Raw genomic sequence first — 15,295 nt, 5'->3', positions numbered from 1 at the left:
AGCGTCATCAACGAGCATCATCTTCATTTTCTTCATCATCTTAAATGTCATTTTCATTGTTGTTTTTCTTCCACGTGAGTGGTCATTGGTCATACGGCACGTTGCGTGACCGAACATGCGTGTCTGCATTTGAACAATTGCTATGCTTGTGTCTGTGTCAATTGCCATCGCTGCGTCTTAGTTCGTATGATTGACATAATCTCTGCAGGTAATTTGAGCACTTCTTGTCCAACGTCTGCTCATTCTGTCATTAACTCAGCGCGTTGCGTTGGACGGACATTGATTAATTGTCAGTCGCAACCAGCGTTTCTACATGTTTCTTCTTTCTTTGTTACCACGTTCCCATAGAAGTTTTCATTAGTTTTGCTTCTTCGCAAATATGTATACATGGTATATCAAATTTCCAATTCTAAAATGAATTCATTTCGAAAACCGAACATTCAATTACATTTCTTTGTAACTCATCTTTAGTGACGTTTGCCCTTGCCCCATTTTCATATATATTTTTATACTCTGTACATGAAATGTACAGAAGTATATTAGGTTTGCGCGAGCTGAAAAATGTAACAGGCAGAAGGAGGCGTGGCAGACCCCACAAAGTATATATATTCTTGATCAGCATGACAAGACGAGTCGATTTAGCCCTGTCTGTCTGTCTGTCCGTCTGTCCGTCTGTCCGTCCGTCCGTCCGTATGATCACCTAGATCTCAGAGACTATAAAAGCTAGAGACACCAAATTGTGCACAAAGATGCCTTATGTGTGTACGCTATACGCTATACATACACTCACATAGACGCAATTGCTTTGTATATGTGCAATTACATACCCTTTACGTGAGTTCGAATACCGAGAAAGGTAACACCGATCAAATTTTTTTAAATTTTCTTATTTTTTTTTTTTTCTATAATTATTGTAAACATATGTACAGAGTATTTCAAAGCCGACTTTAGCTTTTTTACTTGTTTTAATAGACTTTATGGAATAAATCGAATTTTTATCGAATTAGAGGTTCATAATTTATTTTCTTTTGTCAACTTTAGAAAATATTCATAGTATTTTATAAATGTTGTGCGGGTAATAAAGAGAGATCCAAAAAAAAAATTACAAAAAGAAACGCTTACCCATGCCTGTAATGAGCTTTCAAAAACTTAAAAGCCACATTTGTACCGATTAGTTGATCTTAAGTTGACCAATAAGTTGCGTGCCATAAATATTGATAACTACCATCATTTAATAATTATGCGCTTTATTTATAGCAAGTATTATTGCACAATCGAGTTGCTTTTCACATAACACCGACCGTTATAGCAACCAGCTTTTTTCATGGAGCGCACAGTTCTCCTTTCGAAACACGAGCACATGTACATACACATATTACAGCCCATTTGTTAATCACTCAAAAAAAAAATCATTATAAAATAACTGCCCTTTGCGCGTTAGTAATAGTATAATTGATCGATTGTGTTGCTTTTCACAAAATATCGCCCGTTTAGCAACCAGCTTTTCCATGGAGCACGCGGTGCTAGTTTGGACACACGTTCATATGTGCCATATTTATTATAATTATATCACTGCAAAAAAAAAAAAACACTTCAAAAAAATTACTGCCTTATGCGCTTTATTTATAGTATTATTGATCAATTTTATTGCTTGTCACAAAAGACCGCCCGTTATAGCAGGCAGCTTTTCGTAGAGCACGCGGTGCTTCTTTGGACACAAATGCATACATATGTACACATAGTGGTATGTGCGGTTACTTGAGCTTAACCAATAGCCTTTATTCAAAGTATCGTGTCATAATTAACTAATCACTGCCAAGAATATCATTGCTTTATGAGCTTTATTTGCATAGTGCTCATATTATTGCACAATTGTGGTGCGTTTCACAAAAGACCGCCCGTTATAGCTGCCACCTGTATTCATGGAGCGCGCGGAGCTCCTTTGGGCACGCGGCGATATGTACATATGTATGTATGTATGTATGTAAGTATGCACGAGTATACCAGAAATAAATATAAGCACTAGTGCATTGCACTTAAAAATAGATTTATTATTATTTGTATGTTTTGCATTATTGCACTAAACGTTAATATCAAGAAAAGAAAACGTTAAAAAAAACAAACAGCCACTTTCAGGTTTTGGCACACGCCACGCACAAATGTATGTACGTATGCATGTATGTATACAATCAATCATTCACGTAAAACAACTTGAATGTAGCTCTGCAAATTATCTGTATCTTCCACACATTTAACACGCACTTTGTTTTTATTCACATTTTTCCAATTGCAGAAACTAATCGCGAGCAGCACAAGTCGTGTACACTGATTGCCCGCAGTGCTGCCAATACCTTATGAAAACAGTGCTACCATACAATTGGCTGCACCGATCGACGCCGTCGATATGTCAATCGAAAGGTATTTATTGAGGCTAAACAAACGATTGTCTACAGTTACCGTTATATACTGCGTGATTATTTTTGATTTTGCTTCCAACGCTATATTAGTATGTAGATGTGTTTTAAGTCACACACCATCCATTCAGCAGTTATAACTAATTATTTTTACATAGGAAATATTCAATTGAATTAATTTTGTAGAAGCATTACAAATTGGTGACCAAATGTGTATAACATGGATTTTGTGGAATTATCATTTCATTTATAAAATGCATATATTTAAGCAAACTAGTGGTGTGGCAACATATGGTACTATATTACAACTATACTAATAGTTTCCTTCTACTTTGTCACTATCCTTGCAATTAGTTATATATGTTTTTATACATTTCTATAGTATATATATTTTTTCTATGTTTAATATAAGCTTTGAATCTGTAAATTCAGATTTAGCACCTTTATATTACAAAATAGCTTGACCTGGAGCACTTCCGCTAGGATAGAGATTGGTAATCGACATCCAACCACCAGTTAGGATTTAACAACTACTGTTCAACTGTATATGTGAGTTTGTTTTTCATTTTCTTTTCGCTTCCGCCTGTCCGCAAATGAACAACAAATGAAATCAGAATCAATGAGAGAAATTACTACAGCTGTCCATGAAATTTCATAGCCATTATCGTCAACACAAAGATAATAATCATTTTAATTCAGTGAATTGCATAATTGGTCCCCAATTTGCCGGCAGTCACTCTCACAGACTGTGCTGTTGAACACATCAAAAAAAAAAAAAAAAAGGGAAAATAAAATTATATTTATGTTGTTCAAACTGATATGCTTTTTGCATTTTAAATCATGCATTCGGCAGAATTGTGTGACATTATTTATGTTTTTGTGCCCTTATTATTACCAAGTAATAAGACAGCAAGCATAAGACGAGCATAAGAATATGAACAAAAGTAACAACAACAATAAAAATAACAATTTGATGCACAGCAATCAAATTTATTACAAGACTGAAAAACATGTCAAGAATTTATGAATATTAAGCCCACACACCACCGAGAAGACAAGGCCACTGTGGAGAAAAATAAAGGAGGGAAATCCTTCTGAACGCGTTCTCATTTAAAAAGTTAATCTGCCATGCTGGCGCTGTTGGTGGAGTTGGGAGCGCATTAAGCAAATGATACGAGTTACGAATCGTGCTCTCCCATCTCATACTATATCGAGCAATTGTCTGTGCATGTCGCAAGTCTTGTCAACAGCAGCCAGAAAGTAACAAAAGCAGCCAAAATTAACAACTTCATATGTTGCCGCAGATAACTTCTTACCCACATATCATATGCAACATATACAAGTGCAAATACTTGTACTTGTATGTACATGTATGCCTGGATATGAGCTTATCATTTTTGTTGCGCACATCAGCAAGTTAGACATGGCGTATGCGTGATATGCGTAGCCCCCAAAACTCCTCAGCTCTGTTTAAGGAGAGGCCCATTTGCATGAGTTATGTGTGGTGTTGTTTATTGCTGTTGTGTACTACAAATTGAACGCACACACACACACACACACTCACACGTATGAGTGCCACTTTACGCGCTTATCAAGCGCAACCAACACTTCATAAATTGTCTAAAATTAGCCATAAAACAAAGCATGTAAGCAACCAGGCAACCAGTCAACCAGCCAGGGCGGCAAGAGGGTGGCAGGCAATAAGTTGTTACTATCCTGTTAGTGTTTTAAGGCTCCCTTCCTCTCTCTTTCTCTCTCTGTCTTTATCTCTCTCCCTTCTCCCCATACTTCAACGGCAAGTGTTCTCATTATGACCATATTATTACTAAAACGACGGAAATGTCTGACAAAAATGCCTTCTGTTCCTGCGGTAGTGAAAGGTGATATGTGTTGTTGTTGTTTTTGTTGTCGTCCTAACCCTTCTGCCTGTTAACATTGTTGTGCTGCTTCTTGGCTTATTATTGTTGTTGGCGTCACTGTTGCTACCGTTTTGGTCCTTAAACAAGTGACCGCTTGGAGTGGTCCTTTGATTACCGCTGCCATAATTCATTATTCCACTCCTAGTACTGTGGAAGCAATACGAATGATTTAAGTAAAATCATAAACTGCTTTTAACAAAGTTAAAAACTTATTTTAAAACAAGATATGTATATGTATAGTTAGACGTTACGACAAACCCATATAGTAAAATCCAAGATATGTTGGGCAAAAAAATATTTATGGTGCCCAGGCTGAATTTTACATACAATTTTTATATGAAGGCTATATGAAATAAAACCAATTTCTATACATATATTAACATTACTCTTTAATTAAAAATAAATATGAAATATATTTAATGAAATTATATATTTTACACAAGAGATGTCTCCATTGGATGGCACTTCATCAGTCTTCTCTTCCTGTGTCTAAAGCAGTCGTCTCACTAGTGGGGATTAGGTATACTAATAAACTTTAAATAAGTATTTTTTTTATGAAATATAATAAAACACATGTAATAATAACGGTAAAATGAATATAGAAAAGAATCACATATCTACGCATCATTAAATTTCTCAAATTTCAATTTAAAAAACAAATTTGTCATTATTTATCCCGAAAAAAATAATTGTTTGTACAAGAGTTAATTTTTACCGCCCTCTGGCAACTAGTAAAAAATTCGTTCAATACAAGGTTTGGATAAGGAAACAGGACTTTTTAAAAATAAGCACATACTTAGAATTAATATTTTATTTTATTCAAAACAATTAACTGCTCTCTTTCAAAAACCATTTCAGACGAGTATTGTAGGACTTCGTCCGTTTGTATAAGCTTCAAAGTTCTGCCATCTCCTGCTATTTTATGTGCAAATTTCATTTTTCAATTTCTGCCATCATTTTAGAGTAGAGTATTCTAAAGGCAGTCATAAGTCTTTCAATGCTATATAAAAACTCAAATTTATTGTGTTTGAGGTCGTCATCTGTTCTCAAAACAGAAATGAAAGAAATAATTGTTATTTCTCTCCAGGTACTTTCTTTCCAGTGAATACTTTTTTCTACTGTAATTTCTGGTATTCTTATAATTGAATGATATTTTGAAGTTTTCTTTCCTCAATCTGGTCCACTGTCTGTGACATTTTTTTCCGCATGTTTAACTTTAATGCCATGGAAAACAAAATAAAATAATTTGTGTGAAAGCTTTAAAAAGTTCCCAAATATATGTGAATGGAGTGTGTACGGGACCCGAAAAACAGTTAACCTCAGAAACAAAACAAAGGCGAAAGGCAACGGCAAAGAGAAAGGCAAAAATAAAAACACAAAAATCCCATAACAAAGGGCAAGAAACCCGTGTCAGGTCACAAGCGTATTTATTGCCTTTTGGGGGGTTGAGAAGGTGTCGTCGTCGTTTTTGTCAAACCCTTGGCGGCTTTTTGGATTTTGTGTCAGCACCAGCTAGGGGCTCGATCCCCTTGCATTGGCAATGATGTCCAAATAGTTTTACACACCTAGTGAATTTTTTTCGACTCTCCCCTTCTATCTAGGAAGCAAGAATGTTTTATGTAAACTTAAAGTGGCAAGGCAAGGAAAAATGTGGGCCTAGAGTACATTGCCGGTTCCACTTTCATTTTATGGCCTGCTTTGGGTTAAAGTTTGAAGTTCGAGGTGCTACCTTTTTTCCCCATTTCTTGTTGTTGTTGCTTCCTTTATTGCCCGCTGTGCTGTCGTCCACTGGGCGTTAACGCTTATTGGGCGTAAAGTTGTAAAACTTAAGGAGTGCTAAGTGCTTAGCTAGTTTATTATGGTCTATAAAATGCATGTGAGTCGACAACAATACCAGCTAGCACAACAAAAACAACAACTACTACTACTACTTTAGTAACTTTAAATATGTTTTGGCCAGTGTGCGTGCATAGAAGCTCGAAAAATGGGTTTGGAAAGGTGTTAAAGTACATCCTAAATTGCTACCCACCTGTTATTTTTGTGGCCTTTATTTATGAGTTGTGACTTGTGGGGCACAAATGAAATTATGGTTGAAAAATTGCGGCAATTAATGCCGCACAAAGGCAAGTTTCTTAAAGTTAGTTACCAAAGGCGTCATGTCTAGACATGTCTTGTTTGAATAAACTTGGCACAAAAGACATAAACAAACAATATGAAAAATGAAACATGAAGGTGCATGCATGTTTGTTTTTGAGGAAAACTTACCTTTTCAGTCTCGAATTGTTCGTTCAGTGAATGAAATTAATTATAGGTAAGAGAAATCTTGTCTTTTCATTTTATATTTATTAGCAAATTTCGGTTTCTTTCTTCATTTCAATGCCTTACAAAATTGAGAGGTGAAAAGCGGAAATAGAGCAATGGGTAGATATTTGAAATTTGCAACCAAAATAAGGGTTATAAGTACTCGTACTTACAAAAAGATAAGGGTTAACAATTCCATTGCTTAAAAGTTGTTTGATCTATAAATTGTTAGCATTTAAAGAATATTTCTTAATGATATAGAAGATACACATAAATAACATAATAACTTTAAAGTCAGCTGTCTGTTGCCGGCAGAAGTGAAAAAATGGACTACTGTATTATAATTATATTCCACATATGTATTTATTGAAACAAACAATCAACAAACAACGACTAGTAATGTTATAAAAAGATTGCAAGTGTTCTCCTGAAAGGGTTCTCCTGCTCTCTTGTTTTTCAACAATTTCTATCTGTTAGATTTTGAATGAACTTGTGCTAGAAATTAATGTTTATTTATTTATAAACATTGTCCTATTTAATTTAATTTAGTTAAAAATTTAATTTAGCTTTTTTTAGATTTAAAAAATAACAATCGTCTGTAACATCGATTGTGCATATTTTTTTGTGATTTAAATGTAAATTATTGAAAAAAATAAACCATTCAGGAAGATTTTCAATTTCTAGAATAGATGTATCTAAAATATTTTACATTTGTTTTAGAAATATTTAATTAAACATTCGCTGCATAATTCAAAAGCGCATTAAAATGGCAGGATATTCCAAATAGTGGCATTTCAATGAATTTTAAGCAAAACACACAACACCAACAATAAAAAGGAAGTCGAATAAAAGCCACAAGCGAATCAAAGCAGTTGAATTATTCAAATGAATTCTGGTCAAAAAGCCAAAAATAAAGTTAAATACATAACATAAATGCGAAAATAGCATCTGATGTGACAAGCACTGGACACTGTAGAATTTGATTTGTTTTCGCCATTTTTTTAGTCAAATAATCGATAGCTGTTTGTCAAAATGAAGAAATGAATGAAATGAATGGAAAAGATTTTAAGCCGAAAATCCGTTTACTAGTATTTAACGAGTATTTAACATGCGGTGCGACTGGCATTTAAATTTTTGCTCTAAGCCTTTGGCTATAAAACTATGTTGCATTTGTATGCGCAATTAAAAGGAAGAGCTTCAGGACTAGCACAACTATTCGATGTGCCTCTAAGGCCGTGTGTGTGTGTGTAAGTAGTGTGCATATTTTAACATTGACACAGATTTTTTGAATTATGCGACACGAGCTGCAAGTTTATTTATGAGGCTACGATTTATTTAGCAGATACCAGCCTTGTGGCTTAAATTGTGGCCAAATGGGCGCACCAAAGGGCGTAAGCGACGCTGCAGCGTTGTCGAGGCTCAGGACCAGAGACTGCAGTAAATCTTGAGATTAATTGCACGAACAGGCAAAGAAACCAATTACAAGGGCTTGTTGAAAAATAGCAGTATTGATTTTATAATCTGGTGCCGAAAAGCGAACTTTTCCACAACACTGAAGATTAATTAAAATCGTTATCAGAGAGAACTGCGTTCATGTGCAGGCGAAATGTTTGCCATTCTTACCAGATTATTCTTATAGTCTGAGGTAAGGTGCATCAAAACAGATAACAAACAGATAATAAATAACAACAATTTCCTTCCAATATTTACAGTTATATTCAAATAGCCTCAGGGCGATACGCGATAGAAGTCAAACTTATTGGTTATAAGTATTGGAGTACTTCAATTTAATTTGAGTTATTTTTTTTTTAGATGGGTGAGGGGAGCATTTTTAATCAATGAAATTTGGTATGAAACAATGGCTAGATAATGGTTATGGCTTTCTAATATCTAGCTAAAAAGTTGCTTTATAAAAAAACCGCTTGAATATCTAGGAAATGGCTAGAAATACCGCTAAAAATAGCTATAAAACCCCCTACAAAATACATAGAAAACAAGCCGTCATTGATGATTGCCGCGCCAGCTTTAAAGAGACTCAGATTTCATATTTCATATTTCGTTACAGAAAAGGTTGCCAATTCGAAACACATACGAAATTTCACTTTAAAAAAAATGCCAAGAGGTTCGGTGCCTGATAATGTTGAAAAGGGTCGAATTCTTGCGCTAAAATAATAAAATTTCTGATTTCCAAAGATTGTCCAAAAAATTGGTCGCTCTGATAAAGAACCCCGAAATTTTATTTAAAATCAAACTGAAAACTGAATACTGAAGAAATAATGTGAAGGCGTCGTTTGGTGAGCGCTGCAAGCAATTCCCTAATGAGCGCTAATAAAAGTGTATTACTGGAGCGTTACACGTGCTTTAAGAAAGTCGGAAACTAATTTAATGTTATTAAATCGCCATAAATGTAAGACTGCAAGTAATTTTATAAATTACAAAAGGTTGTCAAGAAAACCAGCAAGTTCAAAATTCAATTGTTTTATAAATATAGCCCATGTCGATATATTGATTTGAGATCAATGCTAATTAGCATTCCATCTTTGAGACTGTAAGTCCAATGTGGATGCCCTATTTCGTAATTACTAGCTTCAGAGCCTGGGATATATCGTAGAAGGCAATAAGCTTATACGATGGCTTGCACTCACGATCTGAGTAGTTTTTGTCTCCATCTTCCAGCTGTAGAAATTTCATAAAAATCAATTTTTATATACTATAAATTACCTTTCGACATTTCTCTGTAGTTAAAAAGAAATGCATATGTGTCTTTGTCAAGGCAACTTGATGGAGAAAATCATATAAGTCCGTACAATGTACTTATTTTCCATCTTTTTTTTCAATGTCTGGCGAACAACAAAACCCGCTCTTCAAATTCTAAAGCTTCTTATTACTTTTCTATCAATGCGGACATTCGTCGTGGCTCACAGTCGATGGCCAAACACAATATTCAATCAAATGAAGCTACATAGCTTTATTTATGTACATACTTGTGTGTCGTGACGCATGTGGCGTATACGCAATATTCCCTTCGACAAGCATTTGTGAATTTCGAATATAATTCGGAAAGAAAGGAAACAATATGTGATTTCTAAAAAAAGTCATTAAAAAAGCAATGTAAGAAAAAATGGTAAACGCAATGAGATTATTTGCAAATCAGCATATAACCAGCAATCAGTTCAATAGGTCGGTTGTTGTTTTTGGTTGTGACTTTTAGGCAAGGCAGCAGACCAAACAGTATGCACATTATTGAGGCGTTCTATGAAGCCATAAAGCCTGTGTGTGTGCGTTTGTGTGTGTGTGTGTCTCTCTCTCTCTCTCTTTATGCAAAACGAATCAAAATCCAATTATGAACGTTATGTGCATGTATATGTGTAATGGATGCGTGTTAGGAGCTGGACCCTAACCGAACGAGGCACTGGCCAGGCACCAGACCTAGCTGAAAATGCCACAACAATTACAACAACAACAATGCCAGCCTGCTGGCCTGTGGTAATGAAAAATTCAATTTTGTGAACAAAAGGCATGGCGTGGCGAAAACGCCATTTCAAATATGCAGTTATGTATGCGCGCGTGTGTGTGTGCGTGCAACGTGTTGTTGCATGTCTGCCTTGTGGCGCCATAAACTCTGTTGCTGTTGTCTGATGTTAAACAAAAACAAAAACCTAAACAACTTACTCGATTGTCTTTGGTATAAAAAAACAACAATAATACATATTTACGTAGGTACTCGTATATGTACTGTACATTGTTTATGTATAGTGCTCGTTTTTTACAGACTTTGTCTAAACAAAATGGCCGTCAGTAAATGCATTTGCAGATGCTGCGAGTACGCCAGCCACAAAGCGCATTAGTCCTTGACCAAAGTGGCATCACAAGCACGTGCTGGACTTGAGGAAAGGACCGCAATATGTTTTCAACACCGGAAAAAATTCACAACAACACATAATAAGCAACAACAAAATTCATAAATCAATTAAATAAACAAACATAATAACTTCGAAAATCCTATCGGGATTATACAATCTTGAATAATTGAATAATCAATTTTTTCATCTCGATCCTGAGTATAGGTTATAATTTGTGTGTTTCTTTTCGACATTTTAAAAACTTTCCAATTAGTTCTCTCTCATGCCTCATTGTGGTCCCCAAGAGGTTGGGAAAAGGCTTCGATATGGGCAGATTAAAGTTGTTGCGACTCACATTAGCATAAAAATTAAAGATTTATTTCTGCACTTCACATAAAATCGAACAGACACAAAGTTTTTCTTGAATTGAATTTGGGTTCCCTCCTTAAGAATGTGTTCTGAACTCTTTAAGGTTCTCCAAAAGAACGAGCGAGACACTTTATTCCTGAAAAAGAATACGATAAGATCGAATTACTCGCATTTAAAAAAAATATTTTCTGGATCTTTCAGACATATAAAAATGATAAGCATAAAAATGTTTATGTTAGAATAAAATTAATTATATGCAAACAATTTAATTATAAGCTCGATTAAACCAATTTTTTTTTTTTAATATGAGCTTTCATAGGAAAAAAAGAGGCACATTTCTAAGCTTATCTCAAATCAGGAAATAGCTGTGTTTTTCAAAGCCTATGCTTTTCTATTTTCTTCAACAATAAAAGACAAACAAATACCTAAAGCGACTCGTCTACATAATATGTTCGAATATTCTCCAAGTGTATGCCACGCAATAAGCCTGAATCTAAAGGAAAAATTCCAAATCTAGGAAAAAACGCAGCTTGTAGAAGCTTTGAAAATTAAAATTACTCGTACATTAGTATAACCACCATGCCGTCCTCTTAGTGGTTGCCATGGAGCTCAGTACTCCGTACTCTAGGCGCTTGCTACCTATATTTGCAATTTCCCAGTAGCTGATACCAATGCCAATGAAAAGTGCAAAAGGCAGGAAGCATGCAACTGGCTCGCACAAAACAACATAATCGAGTGACCCCAACAAGGTGGCCCCCGAAGTTGGGGCTCGACATTGGAGCACCAAGAAGCACCGAAGCCATTAAATGACTTTTTCGCTTTTATTATGCATTCAAGCGTTTTTATAGTAGAAATCTAATTGACTTTGGCAGGCGAGTAGGGAGAGAGATAAGTAGAGAGAATGCAGGCACCTACGCGTATTTGTATCTGTTTCGTGCACCGCCATTGCCATAATCGTAAAAAGGCACAGCCATTCTACTTGTATTCGGCACACTCCAGGCGGCAGATATAGTACAAGTACGAGTATACCCTTTTTTTACTCAAATAACACTCCAATTTTAGTTTAATTGCTTTTATTTTATGCTCTAATCCCAGCAGGCCGGCCAGCAACCTTTTTTTCATTTACGCATCCTTTAACTGCGCAGACTTTCAGTTGATTTCCTTTGCCGCCTGCCGCATTTTGTCATTTGCTTAAATTGCTGTCCCATTTCCGTTTTATTGTTACCCTCCAATAAATTGACAGCAAACTCAAGTGGGGCGCAACAGATGTATGGGAATACGGGGGAGGGGTGCGAGTTGGCAGTGAGCAGCCTCTGATGTCACATTGGCGCCACAATTAGTGAGCTTAAATTAAATTACATTGGCCAGCTCATTTTTCAATTAAGAGCCAAAGCAGCAACTCAAGGACAATTGAATTATTTGATTATTATTACTTTTTCCAAGAGAGAGTTTTTGTTTAAAGACAACATTGCTCTTCATTACACAATCGGGTATTTGAGCGACTTAATGGCTCGACAATTTGTAAGACATTTTTTCCTCAATGGTCATGACCTTTTTTTTAAAAAAAAAAAAAACAAAGTGAAGCTCAAAGTTCGCCCACAAACGGACTAAAGAAACCCTCATTTTCTACAAACATCAAAATTATGCGTTTTTATTTTCAAAACGCAAGAAATGTGCGCCTTCAAAACACTCGAAAATGTTGGGGGAAATAAAAGTAAACGGTAAATATCGTACAAATATTAAACAGGTTTCTTTCGGTTTTCTTTGATGTTATCAGAGGTGTTTTATGGAAGGTAAGGCACGCCGCCTTTTTCCCCTCCCTCGAATCAGGCGGCAACTCTAAGAATGAGGTAAGGCGTGATCAGGGAAGCAACTGAAAGGGTTGCCAGAGCAGCTGCGAACGTTCTCATCCCAATACGGTTTCTTGTCTTTCGCGACGTACTCCTAAAGAATACAATAGGATGTGAAAACCAAATAAACCTGAATAAATAATCTAGAGTACAAACAAGTCCTTAGCTAAGAAGAGAGAAGAGAGAGAAGTGATCTATACACTCGTAGAGTACAATGTTAGCGTTGCCAGATGAGTACACATGTAGCTTATTACCATTACATTTTTAAATAGGCTGAAAACTGCGTTGTCTTTTATTATAATAAGTATTATACCAGAGATGCGTACTAATAGCTTTTTGCGAAAAGGCTGCAAAAATTATATACACGCGATTTCGTTTAACACAAGTTTTCAAGGAACGTAACCCCCGCGTTAAGCGAGGGCTAGGTGTAGTACATATAAGAATCTCAGCAAATAAACGCGCTAGAATCTACAAACTTGATATACGCGCTCTTCCAAGTTAAAGAAAGACAAGATCTACTTGTATGTGTAGCTCGATTCTTTTAAATTGTTTTGTCTGCGCTATAAGGAATAAACCTAAAGTGCGCTGAAACCCAATGTCTACAACTGATGAATAATATGATTTTGTAATACTCAATCGCTTCTTTAGGCCTTAGAAGAGCACCATTATAAGCGGACAGCCAAACGAACTTTAGGGGCTTTTGTCCAGTACAGATGCTTGATTCGATTAACGTATGGAAATAATAACACACACTTTTTTGTAATGTTCAAGTTTATTGAATCAGGGTTTGGACGGCTTAACCAACACGGAATTCAAAATTCTGATCCACTCAGAATAGCTCTCGGCGGTAGGCGCTTGACACACAATGTTTAAAACTGGAAGATTTAACACAATCGACTTGAGCAGAAAACTATTTTCGCCGAGCTCCTTTAAATGCATGTTATGGACCTGCAACAATAGTTTTAGGGTAATCTTACTATCAGGTTTTGGAAATGAATTTAATTACATGTATGTGCGTGCGATAGTTGAACTTGGGAGTTTGAATTGACGGCGGTTTCACTTTCTCGATGTCCGCAAATAGGATTATCCGTTGGAATAGATATACATACAATTCAAAATGTTTTTGGATCACATCGATACAGCAAGTTAACGGTCCCTGTAATAGCAGATTTCCTTGATCTGTGATGTCACCGTTAAATCCGTGTAGGTTCGGTATTACAGTTAACAACTCCTGCACCTTCTTAACCGTGATATTCATTTGCTGATAGGCTTCTCCCACAATTGCCGCCTCCTCGATAAGCCCCGCACTTAGACTTTGCTCCGTTAACTGTTTAAGCCACATTTCATAGAGAGCGATACGTTGGACCAGCTTTAGAGTAAGGCCAGAAAGCTGCAGAGTAAATAAAAGTTTGTTAACAACCTCAAGGGTATAGTACATACTTGTACATACATTTATGTGGTGTCCCAAAATCTCGCGTATAGAATTGAAATACGAATGATGCGCATTGATAATTAGTTCCGATAGTGGCTGATTCCCAGCATAGTAATAATACATAGAAAAGTCTCGCGTTGAACGCTTTATCAGTAGACCCAACTCTACCGCTGATCCCTGGCAATCACGCAAGGCATTCAAAAAGTAACTGTGAAGGATTTGAAGCAAAATCCGATTGTATTAAACACTGGACGTATTCGATTGACGATTTGTTTCTAGTGACTGGTTATGATTACTGAATTGTTTGAATATTGTTCTTTTTTTGACAAAAAATCACAGTTGCAGGTAAAATTGAATTTGAATTCACAAATCGCAATCACAAATAAAAGAATTCATACTTACTCCCTGTGCCACAGATAGATCATTTCAATATTTCGAAAAATCAATTCCTTCTTGCGGTCGATAAGTTTGTTGGGATCACCAATTATATGGCTAGCCATATAGCTAAGTATGTTCAATATAATGATAAGCAATTCTATACTTGAAGACACAGATCCTTTTACCCGTTAACGATCATTTCCAAATCCTTCACATATGCCTCCTCTGTCTGGAGAATCTGGTCTACAACAAATTTGCGTTCTCGGCCAGCAACCAATTGTTTAATATCACATTTATCGTACGAATTCTGTTGATCAATGTAGAACGTGAATATACTTGTAAGTATGGTTTCAGATCATATTTGTGGAAGCATCCTCTGATCATTTGATTTGTAAACACTTTTATTTCTGAGAGTGAATTGATCGTAATAATCTCTACTAATTTTTAGCGAGTACTACCCTATCTTTACCATCTTGCTGGGTGTTGTTCATTTTAGAACTTTGATATGCGACATGCTAATGCTATTTGACTGTCTGCCCACTGATGACTGAATTTGAGTTTTCGTTCACTTCAATATAGGGGTCCTATAAAAAAAATATAATAAGCAGAAGTCTATTTTAGGAGAAGTGTAATTAATCATATACTGTATAGAAAAGAACAAGCCATACGTAACCTATTGAATTACTCATTCGAAATAAAGCTAAACATTTCAATGTTTGGAGGGCTATAGCCGGTTTTAATCTTCAACTAAGAGGCCCTTTACCATTCTGTATAACTTTTTAACTTCTTG

At 35.8% G+C, this 15,295-nt stretch overlaps 1 protein-coding gene across 1 annotated transcript; it reads right to left on the bottom strand.

Annotated features, from left to right (window-relative positions):
* Window positions 1–13,475: 13,475 nt before the first annotated feature.
* On the bottom strand, window positions 13,476–14,355 carry LOC115632661 (rho guanine nucleotide exchange factor 25-like). Its single transcript, XM_030529894.1, has 3 exons — window positions 14,146–14,355; window positions 13,702–14,085; window positions 13,476–13,643 (listed from the first exon to the last, which is right to left on the bottom strand). The coding sequence occupies exons 1-3, from the start codon at window positions 14,248–14,250 to the stop codon at window positions 13,476–13,478; spliced, it is 657 nt and encodes a 218-aa protein (XP_030385754.1). The 5' UTR covers window positions 14,251–14,355.
* Window positions 14,356–15,295: the final 940 nt, after the last annotated feature.

This window comes from Scaptodrosophila lebanonensis, unplaced genomic scaffold (assembly GCF_003285725.1).
Source record: "Scaptodrosophila lebanonensis strain 11010-0011.00,11010-0021.00 unplaced genomic scaffold, SlebRS2 tig00001415-arrow-pilon, whole genome shotgun sequence".
Classification (NCBI taxonomy): Eukaryota; Metazoa; Arthropoda; class Insecta; order Diptera; family Drosophilidae; genus Scaptodrosophila; species Scaptodrosophila lebanonensis.
This window is presented reverse-complemented; position numbering and strand designations above follow the sequence as displayed.

Excerpts from the sequence above, each read along its gene's own strand:
- LOC115632661 (XM_030529894.1), bottom strand. The coding sequence starts at position 14,250 with ATGTATTATTACTATGCTGGGAATCAGCCACTATCGGAACTAATTATC. Across the intron at positions 14,086-14,145 it reads TTTTGGGACACCACATAAAT|CTTTCTGGCCTTACTCTAAA; the intron begins GTATGTACAAGT and ends TTTACTCTGCAG. Across the intron at positions 13,644-13,701 it reads ACTATCGCACGCACATACAT|GTCCATAACATGCATTTAAA; the intron begins GTAATTAAATTC and ends CTATTGTTGCAG.